General features: G+C 55.5%; 4 protein-coding genes across 4 annotated transcripts; 2 read left to right on the top strand and 2 right to left on the bottom strand.

Moving 5' to 3' along the window:
* Positions 1-693: 693 nt before the first annotated feature.
* On the top strand, positions 694-1484 carry K437DRAFT_278950 (putative 60S large subunit ribosomal protein L20; the record flags this gene model as incomplete). Its single annotated transcript, XM_013386506.1, has 2 exons — positions 694-882; positions 1155-1484. The coding sequence occupies 2 exons, from the start codon at positions 694-696 to the stop codon at positions 1482-1484; spliced, it is 519 nt and encodes a 172-aa protein (XP_013241960.1).
* Positions 1485-1737: 253 nt separating this feature from the next.
* K437DRAFT_275216 (vacuolar protein sorting-associated protein 35) lies at positions 1738-5684 on the bottom strand. The gene is made up of 5 exons (XM_013386505.1): positions 5155-5684; positions 4958-5082; positions 2362-4887; positions 2172-2300; positions 1738-2106 (listed from the first exon to the last, which is right to left on the bottom strand). Exons 1-5 carry the CDS (start codon positions 5327-5329, stop codon positions 1798-1800), a joined length of 3264 nt encoding a protein of 1087 aa, XP_013241959.1. The 5' UTR covers positions 5330-5684; the 3' UTR covers positions 1738-1797.
* A 1068-nt stretch (positions 5685-6752) lies between these two features.
* Positions 6753-9298, top strand: K437DRAFT_165997 (uncharacterized protein). The gene is made up of 6 exons (XM_013386504.1): positions 6753-6780; positions 6890-7977; positions 8079-8222; positions 8285-8959; positions 9022-9121; positions 9193-9298. The coding sequence occupies exons 2-6, from the start codon at positions 7014-7016 to the stop codon at positions 9215-9217; spliced, it is 1908 nt and encodes a 635-aa protein (XP_013241958.1). The 5' UTR covers positions 6753-6780; positions 6890-7013; the 3' UTR covers positions 9218-9298.
* Positions 9299-9747: 449 nt separating this feature from the next.
* On the bottom strand, positions 9748-12607 carry K437DRAFT_165978 (uncharacterized protein). Its single transcript, XM_013386503.1, has 2 exons — positions 12519-12607; positions 9748-12442 (listed from the first exon to the last, which is right to left on the bottom strand). The coding sequence occupies exon 2, from the start codon at positions 12376-12378 to the stop codon at positions 9913-9915; it is 2466 nt and encodes an 821-aa protein (XP_013241957.1). The 5' UTR covers positions 12379-12442; positions 12519-12607; the 3' UTR covers positions 9748-9912.
* Between the last annotated feature and the right edge of the window lie 2410 nt (positions 12608-15017).

The raw sequence follows: 15017 nt of genomic DNA, 5'->3' as shown, positions 1-15017 counted from the left end.
AGCTTGGTCAGAGTGAGTATGCGCATTCGACTATGACGCGCATCTTCCGGGGAGCCTAATGCAACCGCGGGGGGATGTTGGGCGCGGAGACGGTACAGGGAGGGTTGGGTCGCAAGGTGGAGCTGGGAAGGTCTGGTTGATGCTCGCTTGTTGCGCAATCTGGGCGGGCGCACTAAGAAGCGACTGGACGATGAGAGCACATCTCATTGACTTGCTCAATTGGGAAGCATTATTGCTGTCATCCACCAAGCCGCTGATATTGCCACGTTCCTGGTGGACGGTCATTAGTCTCGCCAAGTCCGTCGATAAACCTGTGACCTCTAAAAGACCAGACAAAGGAGATGGGAGGGATATTATGAGCATGTGGTCTCATGGAATTACTGGCTACTAGCTCTTCCAAGACGGGCAGCAAGTACAATGTTCGTACGCATAATGGAGGCCGGGCGCATAGGGCCACGTCCATGCGCACTTCATCTCATCCTGAGGGGCAATGCGGTCATCTCTTGGGGAAGAGTAAAATATCGACGGCTAGCCCGCGAGCAGTTCAAGGCGCGCATCAGATTGGACGCAGATGGGTGTCGGAATGGGCGGTCGAGGTAGACAAGCAACCCACGGCATTTTCTTTGGCAGCAGATTTTGTCGAAGTCCCGCATGACACTGATCACTAGCTGGCACTCTCCTGCAGACGCAACAATGGGACGCTTCACAGAATACCTCGTCATCGGGCGGCACTTGCCGACCGAGAAGGAGCCTACTCCTAAGCTCTACCGGATGCGGATCTTCGCTCCGAACGCCGTCGTTGCCAAGTCGAGGTTTTGGTACTTCGTCAGGCAGCTTAGGAAGATGAAGAAGGCCACTGGTGAGATCGTTGCTGTCCACCCGGTAAGTGTTTATCGCTTCGTTAAAGTATCAGTGGGAGAAGGAATGGGTGTCAAGGTACGCCTGCAGACACGCAAAGGGAGAGCACATTTGATGAAGGGCAATTCTAGGGACAGTACCACTTTAGTTATGTGGTCCAGACCTGCCCGAGGCCATTCTCAGGTGCACGAACGTGCGCAAGGAAGGGTGCAACGACATTGGGCTTGAGAGAAGAGGATCTCTCAGCGCTACTATTTAGACGAATGCTGACTGTCTTATCCCCGTTGGGCCTGTAGATTCACGAGGCTAAGCCCCTTAAGGTCAAGAACTTCGCGATCTGGCTCCGTTACAACTCCCGTTCGGGCACCCACAACATGTACAAGGAGTTCCGTGAGCTCACCCGCGCCGACGCAGTTGAGTCTATGTACCAGGACATGGCTGCCCGCCACCGCGCGCGTTTCGCGTCGATCCACATCCTCAAGATCGCCGAGATCGAGAAGACTTCGGATATTCGCAGGCCATACATCAAGCAGCTCATCACCCCGAAGCTTCGCTTCCCGCTTCCTCACCGCCGCTCTCGCGCGGCTGGCGTCTACGCTGCCAACAGGCCTTCGACTTTCTACTAAGCGCATCGCTCACGCGCGTGCTGTGGCTGGTCTTATTTGTGGCCTCATTTCTAAAACATTGTGTGGGGAGGGAACACGATAGGGGCCGTACTCTGCTAGCCTGCGACGGGGACGGGCTGCGGCTAGCAGAGCGGCAGTCTCACAGCAGGAGAGGTTGAGGCTGCTGCACTCCAGACGCGATCCTTGTACTATCAAGTCTGGCTCATGCAAATATGCATTGTATCATGACCGCAAGCAATCGTGCACGTATTGGGGGGATTGGAAAGTTGGCTGGCCATATCAAGTGCATGCATGATATTACACAGAACTGCGTTTACGCAGCCCATCTCTGAAAGGCTGACTGGATGCTGACAGCGCCCCAATCTGCGCCCTTACTCACGCTCCCATCGGTAGTAGCGTTGATGAGTCCTTGCGCAGCAGCCTGCTTCTTCGCTTGGATGTGCACCAGTTGCGAGCGGAAGTGTCGCTGACATGCTTCTGGACTACCCAACCCTTCGATGAAGCCAGTCGCAGATGCTGAGGGGTGCAAGTCACCCTTTTGTAGATTCTCCAGTCCGTTCGAAATGAGTTCGACGAGTGAATTGATATACTTGGGCGTGATTGCTTCCACCTCGTGCTCGAACTGATATTAAATGACAACACGGTGTTAGGCTCAGTTCGGCTGCGACCCCCGCTTCCGAAGCTTACATAGTAAAGATACTGATCGAGAGCGCTGCAGAAGATTTCAACAGTGCTTCGCTCGTCGATGCAGCTGTTTGCAATGCGTAGGGCCTTTTGCAAGCATTCGAGGACTCGCTTTCCATCACGGAGCAAAGGCTGTGCAGGAGAGGGGAAACGTCAGTCACAATGTCGAGGTCGCATCGCTGGATGTAATTACCTTCTCTTTGCTTGCGGCTCTCCCAGGAGCATCAACCTGCCACCACAAGTGACTTGCCATCAATACAGCAGCAGCCTGATGCGGCTTCTTGAGCAACTTAGCACCATGTAAAGCAGCTTTGGTGATGAGGGTATCGTAATTGTCGACGCCGAACACGCGCGATGTATGGAGCGTGGATATGATCAATCCAATCGCTTGCAGCTGCGCTCTCGATTCTGAGATGCTTTCCTCGTAGATGGTGAAGGATTGGACGTAGAATTCGTATGCGAGCTCCTCAAAGCCTGAAGAATCGGCGGATTGGGCGGCAAGGAGAAACAGGCGTAGGCAGTTCTCTGACGCCTCAACCTTGTTATACAGGATGGAGATGATCTGATGCAAGAACTTGAAAAGCGTTTGCATCTTGGCCTCCCACTCTTTTTCGATCTTTTCTACCAGCTTGTACCGCCGCGCAAGACGAATACCAGAGAAAATGAGCGGAGGTAGTGTGTATCGTATCCGATCGCCGCCCTCGACAAAGTGCTTGCGCGCTGTCTGCAGCAGGCTGAATTGAGTCTCCAGGTCGTCGGAGCGGAAGAGGTGAACGAGCCTTGCCATCCAGCCTTGCTCCTCAGCCATCTCCTCGAGGTCATGTTGTGCTTGAGCGTACCTATTTGCTGCTGGGTGACCTGAATGCATGCCCGGATGTTGCTGCTGCTGACGAACGAAACGGGGATCCTGCGTATGGTAATTATACCCTGGCCCGGCCGCGTAGCCAGGCAGCGGGGCGCCGTGACCCATGCCGCCTATGACTGTGTCTCTTTGATTCTTCACGAGCGTCGCACAAAGCTGCAGGACACCATCGACGTCTTCAGGGGTGCTCATGATGGTCTCGTTCTTGAGCACGCTGAGGACGACCGCATGTGAGATGCTTTTGCGAGTCGTGTATGGCTGCGATCCGAGTAAGGCGTTGAAGTTTGGCAGCGCAAGGAGAGTTAGCACCGTTAAGTAGGAGTTGATCGGCGACAGGAGTAGCGAGTTCAGATTCGCCACCGTTGTTGGTGAATGGAGGTCGGGGCTGTGCTCGTACTCTGCCACTTTGCTTCTTGCGAAACTAAGGACTTGGTCAACATACTCGAGCCGGTCTGGGTAGCAGCTGAGGGAGAGGTTAACGAGGGAAACGAGCAAAGCGGTGACATCTTGAATCGCAAGGTCCGGCCTCGCCTTGATCAACTGCACTACCTGGTGCCAGAAGACCTCGAAGAGCGGCACGTTTTCTGGAATGCCTCTGAATTTGCGCACGGGTTTCTCTTCTTCCGGTGGAACAGCAGGCTTTGCTTCCTGCTCCACAGCAGCAACCTGTGCAGGCTCTGCTAGTCCACCTGCACCATTGACAGGCTTGGTGGCCGGCTCATCCTGCCTGCTTTGTGCGCTGGTAAACTCGGAGCGCATCTCCTGCCCCGATGTTTCATCTTCCCTTTCCACTGCAGTCGTCCCCATGGTTGAGGATGCGGGTGCACCAGCGGAATCCCCTTCCGCTTCCGCCCAGGGGCCTTGCTCGTCTGCGGCGGCGGGTGGCAGGATGGCAGCCGTAGAGGAAGACGATTCCAAGCCGTCATTTCCACCTCCCCAAGCGTTTTCGTCCATGCCTTCCGGTACGTCGGCTGAGGAACTGTGGGTGGCCACATTTGGCGCTGCGGCGCTGCCGGCTGGCACACTGCCTCCAAAGTCGGTGGCACTGACTGTTGTCACCCCGTTACCAATGGGATTGCGCAGACGGGCTTGCTCCTCTTTCGGGTCTCCACTGCGCGTGACTTCATCCCATACGCTGGCTGGGCCCGCACTGGTGCCGTTCAAGCGCATTTGTCGCGTCTTCTCAGCCAGGCGCCGCGAGGCCTCCTCCTCTTGCCGCCTGATATCTTCCGGGCTATCGTTTTCTGCTTCTCGTGCTGCATACGCAGCGAGTCGGTCGATGAGCGCAATGACGATCTGCTTGATGTTTACTTTGGGGTGGAGCTGTGCACAAGCGCTCAGGAAAGGGCCGAGCGTTCGTAGGTGGAACTCATCCGGGAAGACTTGGATGACGACTTCCATGAGATACTCCTGCGCGATCACATCCTTGCAATTGACCACCTGCTCCAGGATGCTAGGCAAGATGATTCGCTGGTAAAGGTCCAAGTCGACGCCTTCCAGCTGACTAAGTCTGACCAGGTTCGTCCCGACCAGAATGCGTAGCTCCTTACGCTCCATCTCTCTCTTCTCGCGATCACGACTGTGACCCTGGTGCTGTAGACGGACCCAGAGCTTGTTCATTTCGATAAAGTTGGTCAAGATGAATCCGATGGAATCTTGCAGATTCCCACCTGGACCTTGGTCTACGCCGACGGGCAGAAAGTCCCTCGTCGCGCCGGACAGGTAATGGCGCAGGAAGAGTCCGCGGGTCGGATGCTGCACTCCGCGCGACATTTCCATAATGTCGCGCATGATCTCCTTGATCGGTGCATCGGGAATCGACATGTACACGGAGCCAACCGTGATCATCAAGTAGAGCTGCAAATGGGAGAGCGACTTGAGCATCACTACTTCCAAGCGCGCTGTTCAGCTGCGGACTTTCCCTCACCCTGGGCACAATGTTTCCGCAGTATTGCACCAGCTCGTAGAGGTCCGCGAGGTGATGCCGCCCGCTGGTGTGTGCATCATAGAGATATGAAGAAAGGTGTCGAAGCGCGTCGAAGATGGACATATCTGGGGTTCGGGTACGAGCGACCCCATCAGAAATCCATTCCAAAGAGGTGAGAGAGAAAGGGGTCAACTCACACAGATCATAGTAGGCTTTTGGCGAAAGGGCAGATGTACGAAGCTCGCCAAGCATGGTCGACGCAGACTTGAGCGCGTCCATGACTTGGTCTGTGTCGAGGCATCGCTTCATCTGCGTCAGCTGGACCTTGATCACATTGTGGGCCTCGGCGAGGACCTTGGCCGAGTCGTCCATCTTGGCGATCGTCTGGCTCTCGCAAGCGGGTTGCTGAGTCGTAGGCTCAGGGTGTGCTGCGTCCCTCCACTGGCGACCACTTCAGAGCAGACGATGCCCGTTGGTATGTGCTGTTGATCTCCTACGTCCGCAGTGAGTGCAAGAGATGTTCAAGGTAATTCGTGCAAGCGCGGGGCAGCGCGAAACACGAGATGGGGTGCAAGCCGAAAGTCAAAGTAAGTAGTGAATGGCCACTGCAACGTCGTCGGTCATTCTAGCACACCCTGGACTGATCGAGGGACCCAAAGTAATTAGGCTTCATCCACTACAGCCTAACTCACCCGTATGCGTCCTGAATTCCTGACGGAAGAGTAACATCATTGGGTGAAGCAGGGTCAAGGTCGCCTTCCGATGTCCCACATCGTTGTCGCCGTCACCTCAATGACGGCGGCGGCGCGCGTCCCTCTTGTGTGCTTGGACCAACACGGATCATTCCGCCATGCTACCGGCATTCACTACGCTATACGTGTATCTATATCTCAAGTCGTTAAGACCAGCACCTCGCCGAGGCTGGAATTATGAGCCTGGATTGGCCAAGCCAAAGCATGGATATATCTTTGAATGTTGCGACGATGATTGGATTAATGTAAAGGGTGAATTGCTAAACCAGACCGCGGTCCGCTTGGCTGCACTCGAAACGGCCAGTCTTCGGTCAAGATGACGGCAACAGGTATCGAAGCGACCTCACAACAGGCGGAAGATCTCGTCGCTCAGTTCCTCGAGTTCACAGGCGCTGGAGGAGAAACAGGGAATGTGATGCAAGCTCGATCGCTGCTCATGGTAAGCAAAGCTTGCTTCCCGAGACCGTTCGTCCGATTCTGCTCGGCTGCCGAATTGATGCCTTTGCATATGTCGGATTCTCTTTTTACTACCACTTTTCTTAAAGAAACACAACGGCAACATGGAAAGAGCGATCGATGACTGGTTCAATGACGGAGCTTTTAATTCAACGGCATCAACTTCAAAAGCGCCGATGCCGTACATCCAAAGCAATGCGCGTCCCGTCCCTCCGCCCCCCAGTGGAGCAAGCCATACGCACGCTCCTTCCGTCCTTCAACCTTCTGCCAGTGGAGGGCCTGCGAGTGCAGCATCTGGAGTGGCAGCAGGTTCGCCGAATGAACTACCACCGTATTCATCCTGGGACTCAAACTGGACGTCTCAACCAAATGCACACGGGCCACAAGGCAATGGTCCGCAGGTTCATCGGCCAGAGACACCTGAAGTCACTCTGATCCCGCCAAGCGGCGGGTCCGCATGGGACCGCCGGGTGCTCACAAAAATGGGCGGGAGTGATTGGCTGAACTCCGACGCGGCGATAACTCAAAGGGACTCGCCGCCGCAGCGAACCCAAAGAGGGGCAAGCAATAGTGCGTACCAGCAGACTCCTGACACGGTGGATCTAACGCGAGATGGTGAGGACGACATGGACGACGACCTTCGTCGTGCACTGGCAGCTTCTCTAGAGGAGGGGAATCTCCCTTCGCTCACCTCACACCAGACTGACGTTTCGTTGAGGGCCAGGGGGCAGCAGGCTCCTCTCGCTGGCCTTGGTAGCGGCGACGATGCCAGCGGTACTCAGAAGCCCCAGCAACAACGGAATTTTGCCGCGTCACGAGAGCAGGAAGATCTGCAGCGCGCGATCCAAATGAGCATGGCCGGCGTCTCACAAGATCCATGCATCAACTCAAGCGATGATCAAGATGACACCATGCGCAACAGTGCACATTCACATACGCACGCAGCACATGGTCCGTTGATGCCCGCGCAGATACACGTACCGCCGCTCTCATTGAATTCGGGCGGCTCAGGAACTCCGAGCTCGCAGCAAGTCAACCCCAACGTCTCTTGGGTGCACTTTGACTCATCAACCACCGCTGGCAGACAAGCGGACGCGCAGTCCGGCTGGGTGCCGCCTGTTAGCCCAAAGGGAGGCGGCATTGGCGGTCTCGGTGCTGTTGAAAGTACTATCGCTGGCGCACCTGTGACGTCTTGGGCACTGCGACCGGAGGTCCTCGTTACTCGCGCAAGGGCGTCATCCGCCGGCACCGATGCCAACGCGGGCAAGCCGCCCGTGGGCTTGGTCGCACCTACACCCATCTTGCAAGGCTTCGCATCCCTGTTGCAGGGTCTATACGCCACACCCGCTGCGCGCGAAGCCATTCTTTCTGTCTGTCCGCCAGATGCACGGGCGGAGGATGTGGATAATTTCTGGCGCGGAGAAGCGCCGAGCGCAAAAACCAGTGCCCAAGCAAGGGAGCAGGTGGGGGAGCAGCAGCAGCCTGAAACGATGGACGAGGCAACAAATGTGTCTGCTGGATCGCAACAGCAGGATCCTGTGGCACCAAAGATAAGTGTGAATGCGGAAGAGGGAGACGCCTTCGCCGCTGAAACGAGCGACGTGGTCATGGAGTGCGTGGCTTCTGATAGTCCAACCGCCCAGGCTCGCGTCGCTATTGACGGGGAAGCAGAGAAACAGCCTGGCCCTGGGGCCCAAACGACCATCACTACTGCGGATGCAGAAGCAGATGCAGGTATGGATACTGGCGGGGAGCATCAGGAGCAACGGGAAGTTGGCAGCTTGATCACCCGTGCTGCGGATTCGATTATCGGTAAGCCGATTCGGACCGCCTCTTCCTAGATATGTCAGGCGAGGTATGCTGATCGCTTCGTTACTTCTTCCTGCGTACATTCCCCATTCTTCGAATCCCAGTTTTGCAGCGCATACAGACACTCTTCGCGTATATGCAGACCTCCAACAGAGCCTGGGTCCAGATCTCCGATGTTGCTGCAGTACTGCAGTTCCATGCGCAAGAGGCGTTGTCAAGGTCCGAAGGCCCTGCAGATGTTGTCAGATGTGAGTCCTCTGATGTGTCGGATGTGGCAGACGCGCACTCACGCCTTCAAATCACACTGCAGACTTGTTCGCCGTAGTCGCGCAAGCCTTTCGCGACACGTCGCTACTGAATGCGCGACTGCAGCTGAAAAATGATGACCAAATTAGCGAAGAAATGGAATCGCAGCGCCAGGCGGCAGAGAAGATTGACTCTTTCAAGAACGAGCTCGATTTTGTCTTTACCTCCACAGGCGGACGAACGCTATGCTATGAGGCACACACCGATCTGCCGGATAGGATCGAGAGCACACCTACGCTCTACCTACATCCTGACAAGTTACACTCATCCATCTCGCTCGCCTTTCGGCAGACGTTGTCGCAAGGCAACTTCCTCATACATCGTCCGGCGAGGGTCATGTTGTTCTTGCTCGACCACACGTCACGCGGCGATAAGTTCGAGTATGACGACCCTCTCTTCATCGACCAGCTGCTATGGGAAAAGCGGAAAGGCGCGGCATTACCCGTGGTACACCCGCAGGAGATGCAAAAGCTTCACCAGGAAGAACAAGTGGCACGCGCCGAGTCGCTCAAGTTGGCACAGTTCAAAGGCCAAGATCCATTGCAGCTGTTGGAGTCATCTATCGAGTACTTTGACACGCTCTCTCAAGGTAAAGGTGATCCGGAAACGTCAGCAACTGGAATGAATGTGCTGGAGAGTCTTCGGAAGATGCTTGATGGCTTGAAAAGCGCGCGCCGTGGTAAGTGTGGCAAAAGCACTGCCTACTGATATGGTAAGATTGACCGATTACCCCACATGTAGAGCTTGAATCGAAGATGGACACCGCAAAGCAAAAGCAAGAAGCGTTGGAACGAAAGCTGGTAGAGGACTTCAGCGAGACTGCAAAGCAGCCGCAATGGCAGCAGGTGAGCCCGGATTGCTTGCGCCCGGAGATCGACTGTGGACAATTATAAACTTTATGTTACAACCTAGGTTCGCTATGACCTCCGCGCCTTAATATGCCCTGCTGGAGAGGGCCTCTTTCCCCTAGGCACCCTTGCCCTTGTCAAGGGCGATGATGATGAGTGGTGGCGCGTCGCACCCAACCCCAGCCTCGACGGAGCAGAGGCTGGGACCGTTCAGAAGGTATGTTCCCCTCGCCCGTAACTTAACATTCTTGGCTGCTGAATATCACCTTGCCTCAGCTTACACCAGAGGAAGTCGTAGCGATAGATCAACTACGTGCAAGCATGGCTATCTACGGCCTTGCGGCGAATTTGGGGGCCAAATCTACTCGAGCGAGCTGCATCTGGCCTACGGAGAGCATACAGGTGAGCCAAGCGGCATGCTTCCGCGACAAGTACACAGACCGTTTCGGATCTAACGCTTCCAATGCAAAATAGGCTGCAACAGTGGAAGACAATCTCCGTATTTCTGCAGAATTCAACGCAACCACTCCGCATCTCTACGGGCTCGAGTGTTAACTCGAATTGCTGTAACATAGTTGTGCATGATCCGATAGATGCAAGTTGCTGCGATTCTGACGAAAAAATACGGGATGAGTGCTTGAAGAGACAGGCACGAGGATATGAGACTGGCTGATACGATAAGCGTACGGTGCGATATCTGCTGAAAAAGACGAAGCGTGCATAGAGCAATGCTGAGAGAAATGCGATTGTGCGGCGTCCTGGAGCGGGTGGTGCCACTGGCGAGTCAGAGGCACGTCTCAGCCTGACGGTGGAGATCAGCCAGTGTGTGCTCCCACGGCCTAGTCGGCGTCGGCTGGTGCGCCTTGACGTTCATCGAGCTTGTACCTATCCAATCTTGTTGGCGCAGCCACGGGCCGACACGATGCTCCGATACAGCCGACTGCGAACCAGCTTGGTAGCGCAAGTTGCCGCTAGAGGCAAAATGTTGAGGCTGCTGCTGCTCACTCGAATGCGTCGTCACTTCCACATCGAGCTGAGCAGGCGAAACAAGCAAGAGCTGCGGCTGCCACTGCATGCGAGTATCTTCATTCCGATCGACGGTATCGTTGGTCTGATTCGAAGGCGCATGGTCAAAGTAGAGACCGAGAGAACTTGCAGACGCGTCAATGATGCTGTTCGGCATCAAGGCGGACGCTGGCAGAGCATCAGACGGCGTCGAGGTGATGCCATCCCAGGAGGTGGAGAAGAGTGACGCCGCTCCATCTGCTGCGGTGCTGCCTTCGTTAAGCGACGCGGACGAAGCAGGATGGTGCAGCGGCGACAAGTGTTCCTCTTCGAGGTTCATGAACTGCAGCGGGAGATGTGCAGAGAGCGAGCCTTGATCGTATTTGTTTTCGCTCTGGAAGAGACTAGGCGAACCGTGCAACGAGTGCGCCAGGCTGTCTAGGTTGGCATCAATGTGCAACTGATCTGGCACGTTGAGCGTTAAGAAGGGGTACAAAGAGCCCTGGAGCGTACCACGGTTGGCGGCTGGGAGGTGCTTGATCGACGATTTGCAATCATGATACCCGCTCGATGCATCTGCCTGAAGGAGTGCAGCAAAAGCAAAAGTGTCTACGACCGGAGAGGCGGTGGTCGACGGCGCTTTTAGGCTGCTGGCGGTATCACTGTCGTCAATATCTGAGGCCGTTGGCAGCACGAGGTAGGGAGGTGGATCAACGCTGCCCGGCAAACAGCTATCGATACTCCCCGCCGTGCCGCTATTGGGAGCACTAAAGCTTGGAATCGACCTAAAGGTGAGTGCATATGCCTGGCTCTGCGCCTGATGCAGAGATGTTGTGCTGCTGTTCTGGGAAGCAAAGGTCGAACCGACTCTAGCACCGAGCGAGTCATGGTTCACAACGTAGCCCATCACTGGAGAGTCGTTGCTCTGTGCATTGCTGGTGGTACCCGCCGGCCGAGGATTAGCAACAGGTGGAGAGAGCGACATGCTCATAGCGGTCAGATGCTGAGTGGCGCGCAAGCCGACAAGGTCTACAGGGTCCTGCAGGTCAGACAGCAGAGGCGAAAACTGCTGACGATCAATGTTCACGCTCAATGGACGCTTACTGCGATGTCGCCGCGTGTCGTCCGCTTGCGCTTGCAACACACCTGCAGAGTTCACCGTTAGTGCGCGCGGCCGAGTGGCTCTGGCCGGAGGCTTGCTGTATGGCTTGTTTCCCGATGAAAGTAGCGGAGAGTCCTTGGCGCCGACCTTAGGGGACGGTACGGGAGCTCCACCGGAGTTGTTCACCGTGTTGGTCCGCGAGCGCCGGGTCCCGCTACCAAGCGTACCGCCGATGGTGCGCACATCCGTGTTGGAGCTGGAGCGCAGGCCTCGGCTGATGTCCAGGCCATGCGCGCGCGTCGCCCGTGTATTCTCGGAGTGCTTGGAGAAATGCGACGACCGCACGTGCAATCGCAGAGGATCCTGCGATAGCAGGAGTGATTGCGGCTGCGGGGGTGACAATGGTGAGCTCTTGTCGAGCGTCGGCGAAGCTGGGCTGCTCCCTGAGAGCAACATGCTGCTGCTGTCCATCGGTGACAATTGTGGCAGGTTGAGCGAAGGGATCGGAACTGAGGCTGCGGCGGTAGCGAATTTGTTCTCCAAGGGGTGAAGGCTTCGTGAATCGGTCGAGAGCGGGGCTGCTCGCAGATGCAGGGGTATGGACCGTGGCGAGAGCAAGACGCTAGGCCGTTTGAGATGAGAGAGAGGCATTTGCTGGTCGGAACGGTGGTCTCCATGCCTGTGGTAAGCGGCAGGCTTGCATGTGACATTGTCATCATCACAGTGATTGCCACCACATCCACCGTGGATGTCCACGTCAGCCGCGTGCGCAGAGTTGAAGGGCGAGATGGTCAAGCCGCGAGGTACAGGGACACTGTCCGCGACCGCTGATGCTAATGCAGGATCTGTGGGACTCGGCTGCCTTGCAATGAGACGACCATTCTGCTCGTTGTGGTTGGAGAGGAAGAAAGCATCGAGCTGAGGATGCAACGGTAGCGCTCCTGAGCTGTCGATGGTCACCAGACCATTATGCTGGTCCGTGCTTGCGATCGTGACGGTGGCCGCAGAGAGCGAGCGTTGGCGGACGATACACGCTTGCAAGGACGGCTCGGAGAGGATTTCGATCGCCGCAAGCCTTGCTCGTCGTGCGCGTTTCTGCAGACGCAGCCGTGCGTTTTCCTCCTGCGACACGGCTGCATACATGCAGTCGCGTCCGTGCTCGATGCAGGACCCGCATGTCGGTCGCACGCCGTCGCACTTGATTTTCCTGTCAGTGCAAAACCAACTCACGTCAGTGCTGCAGTTTCAGAGGCGAATATATGCGCTTCGATCGTACCGTCTACGGCAGAAGCTACACGCCATCGTGGGGAATCGCTAGCGTTTGGGGTTGATTGAAATGGTTTCCCTTGCAGACTGACAATCGCGACCGATATGACTCCTTGTCACTGATGAAGCTTGTACGCCTGTCGTGATAGCTGGAGTATCAGTCCGAAGCTGCCAAGATCGAGGCAGGTCGAGACGGTTACCAAGACACCACCACCACGACAAGACGAATTGACCTCCGTGAGAAGGCTACTGGCGAGTTGATGATCGGTCAACGGTCCTCGAATGTTCGCTGGCGGCAGCAAATTGGGTGCAGGGCTCTGAAAGTTGAAACGGCGAGGGCATTCAAGCGACGAACGCACTATAGCGAAATTCTGGGACCAGTATCACTGGGCCCAACACCACGTAACCTTGAGCTTGACGGTGGAGCGCAATATGGCGACGGATGCGGACGGAAATGACACGAGAAGAACGCCGTGAGCCCAGCGTTGCAGGTTCAGATACCTTTAAAGAGGGAAAGATAAGTGGGGCGAAGCGACGTATAGGATAGAGAAATGTGGCAGACTTGAAGCTCGAAGAAGTGCTCCTTCGTCAACAGTCACCTTGCCGATAGTGGAGCGGAAATGAGGACACTCTGGGGTTTAGATATGGTCGATCACCCTGACTCAGCGGACGGGGAAATAGGGAACGGTGAGTGAGAGTTTGAGTGAGCACAAGGCTTCTTCTTTTTGTTGTTGTGGTGGCTGCTGCTGAATGAGCGCGGTACAGATGTCAGAGTGCTGCCGTATCAGCTCATCCCTGCTCCCTGTTTGGACGGTATGGACGTCCCTCGAATCTGAAAGAAGAAACTTCGATCGGAGCTCAGCTGAGCTGAGCAGTTCCGTAGTGCGCACTGTTGCACCCTTTCAGCGTGTAACAGATGAGGGCCTAGGCCACGAAAAGCAGGCACATCTTGTTTGAAACGGTGGGGAGAGTATGTACGCGTCTCGGAACGCAAGACTGCTCAGGCTGGTCGTCCAATCGTAATGCGTCCGCTGTTGCAGTCTGCAGGGTGTGCTGCGTCCAGAGAACATCGGTCAAGCTCCAAGGGAGACGAGCTTCAAGGCAAAATGACTCCAGAGAATGCAGCTAGGATGGCTGGCCGGAGCCTGCTGGAGGGCACAGTAAGCGCCATGCAGCGGCAGCCACAGACGAGGGAGAGAGCCATTGCGTATGCGTATAGCAAGTAGCCTGTGATAGTTGGTTTTGGGCTGACTCATTGGACCCTTGAATGAATCTCCGCTTTCAACAGCCGAGCGACGGTCAATACAAAGCCTGCCACATACGATACATGCATTTTATGTCGCAGCTGAGCACGAGAGCTTGAACAGTGCCTGAGCCTTGGGGAGGGGGCAGAGACAATGGGGACCTTGACTCTCCGAATCTGCACAGGTGACACCGGAAGCGGGGTTAGTGACCCCACTTCCCCGCCTGCCCGCTACCTCTCGACGCCGCGGCAGAGACTGTGGCGGACTTGCAGCTAACGGCGTAGGGATATGTATGTCGGTGGTAGGCGACAATGAGCCGCACGTGCAAGGATGAGCCGCAGTGAAAAGAGAGACGGAAGTGTGTCATCAGTTTTGTCACCGAACGAAAAAAAAACGTCTGTGACTTAACCTGGTGCAATTTTGACCGGCGTGGGGGAGTTCATTGTGATACATCCTTCGTGGCGTTTTGTTCTCGCGTGTGACTTTTCTGCCATTTCTTTTTATTTTAATAGTGTGAAAGAATAGGAGGACCTGGAGAAAGAGTGGCTCAGTGGCGGCCGGGCTTGCGCCTGGCTTTCGCTAAAAGCCTCAGTCAAAGCGATGTGAGGCCACGGCAGTTCCTCAGTTCTAGAGCAGTGTCCTTACACAGCCCGTCGAATGTTCGATTAAAAGCCGCTCAATAGCGACATCTTGCATGGGTCCATTCACCGTTCATACTTATTAATTTAGCGTGACGCTCGCTCTACAATGCATTCAGCTTCTCATCATGCTTCGCACCAGCCGGAATCAGGTATGCTTGTTAGGGCACCTGATAGAATCCGTATCCTAAGCCTGAAGCCGTTCACATCCTCTTTTGGGGTCCCCATCCCATGACCTCTTGCATGCGGATTACATATTCGCCACACATACAGCGGGCTCGTATGTAGCCACATCAACTTTGAATTTGACAACAGGTGGATAAGGAGGCACACGTAATGATGATCGATGGAGGCGGAGGAGCTCTTCAACGCTCCATGCTCCATCATGGACTCATCAATGTAAAGAGAGGTTTCTCCATAGACTACTAGGTTCACCCACTCAACGTTGAGCATCCAAAACTTGCCATTCTCTGTCGAGCGAAACAGAATGCCAGAATGCGACAACCTCGTGCACAAGCATTTGGTCACAGTGGTGCACATTTTGGTAGACAGGTCTGTTCCTTCAGAGAACAGAGTACTGGAAGCAGAGGGACCAGTGTTCGAGTCGCTTTCTGGACGGAGACTCCAATGAATT

The sequence above is a fragment of the Tilletiaria anomala genome (genome assembly GCF_000711695.1).
Source record: "Tilletiaria anomala UBC 951 chromosome Unknown K437scaffold_72, whole genome shotgun sequence".
NCBI lineage: Eukaryota > Fungi > Basidiomycota > Exobasidiomycetes > Georgefischeriales > Tilletiariaceae > Tilletiaria > Tilletiaria anomala.
This window is presented reverse-complemented; position numbering and strand designations above follow the sequence as displayed.

What these genes read in the sequence shown, in the direction of transcription:
- K437DRAFT_275216 (XM_013386505.1), bottom strand. Translation starts at nt 5,329, where the DNA reads ATGGACGACTCGGCCAAGGTCCTCGCCGAGGCCCACAATGTGATCAAG. An exon ending in AAAAGCCTACTATGATCTGT is followed by an intron (nt 5,083 to 5,154) that starts GTGAGTTGACCC and finishes CCCGAACCCCAG; the next exon opens with ATATGTCCATCTTCGACGCG. An exon ending in TCGATCAGTATCTTTACTAT is followed by an intron (nt 2,107 to 2,171) that starts GTAAGCTTCGGA and finishes ATTTAATATCAG; the next exon opens with TTCGAGCACGAGGTGGAAGC.
- K437DRAFT_165997 (XM_013386504.1), top strand. Translation starts at nt 7,014, where the DNA reads ATGAGCATGGCCGGCGTCTCACAAGATCCATGCATCAACTCAAGCGAT. An exon ending in CCCTGCAGATGTTGTCAGAT is followed by an intron (nt 8,223 to 8,284) that starts GTGAGTCCTCTG and finishes ATCACACTGCAG; the next exon opens with ACTTGTTCGCCGTAGTCGCG. An exon ending in GCAAAGCAGCCGCAATGGCA is followed by an intron (nt 9,122 to 9,192) that starts GCAGGTGAGCCC and finishes GTTACAACCTAG; the next exon opens with GTTCGCTATGACCTCCGCGC.
- K437DRAFT_165978 (XM_013386503.1), bottom strand. Translation starts at nt 12,378, where the DNA reads ATGTATGCAGCCGTGTCGCAGGAGGAAAACGCACGGCTGCGTCTGCAG.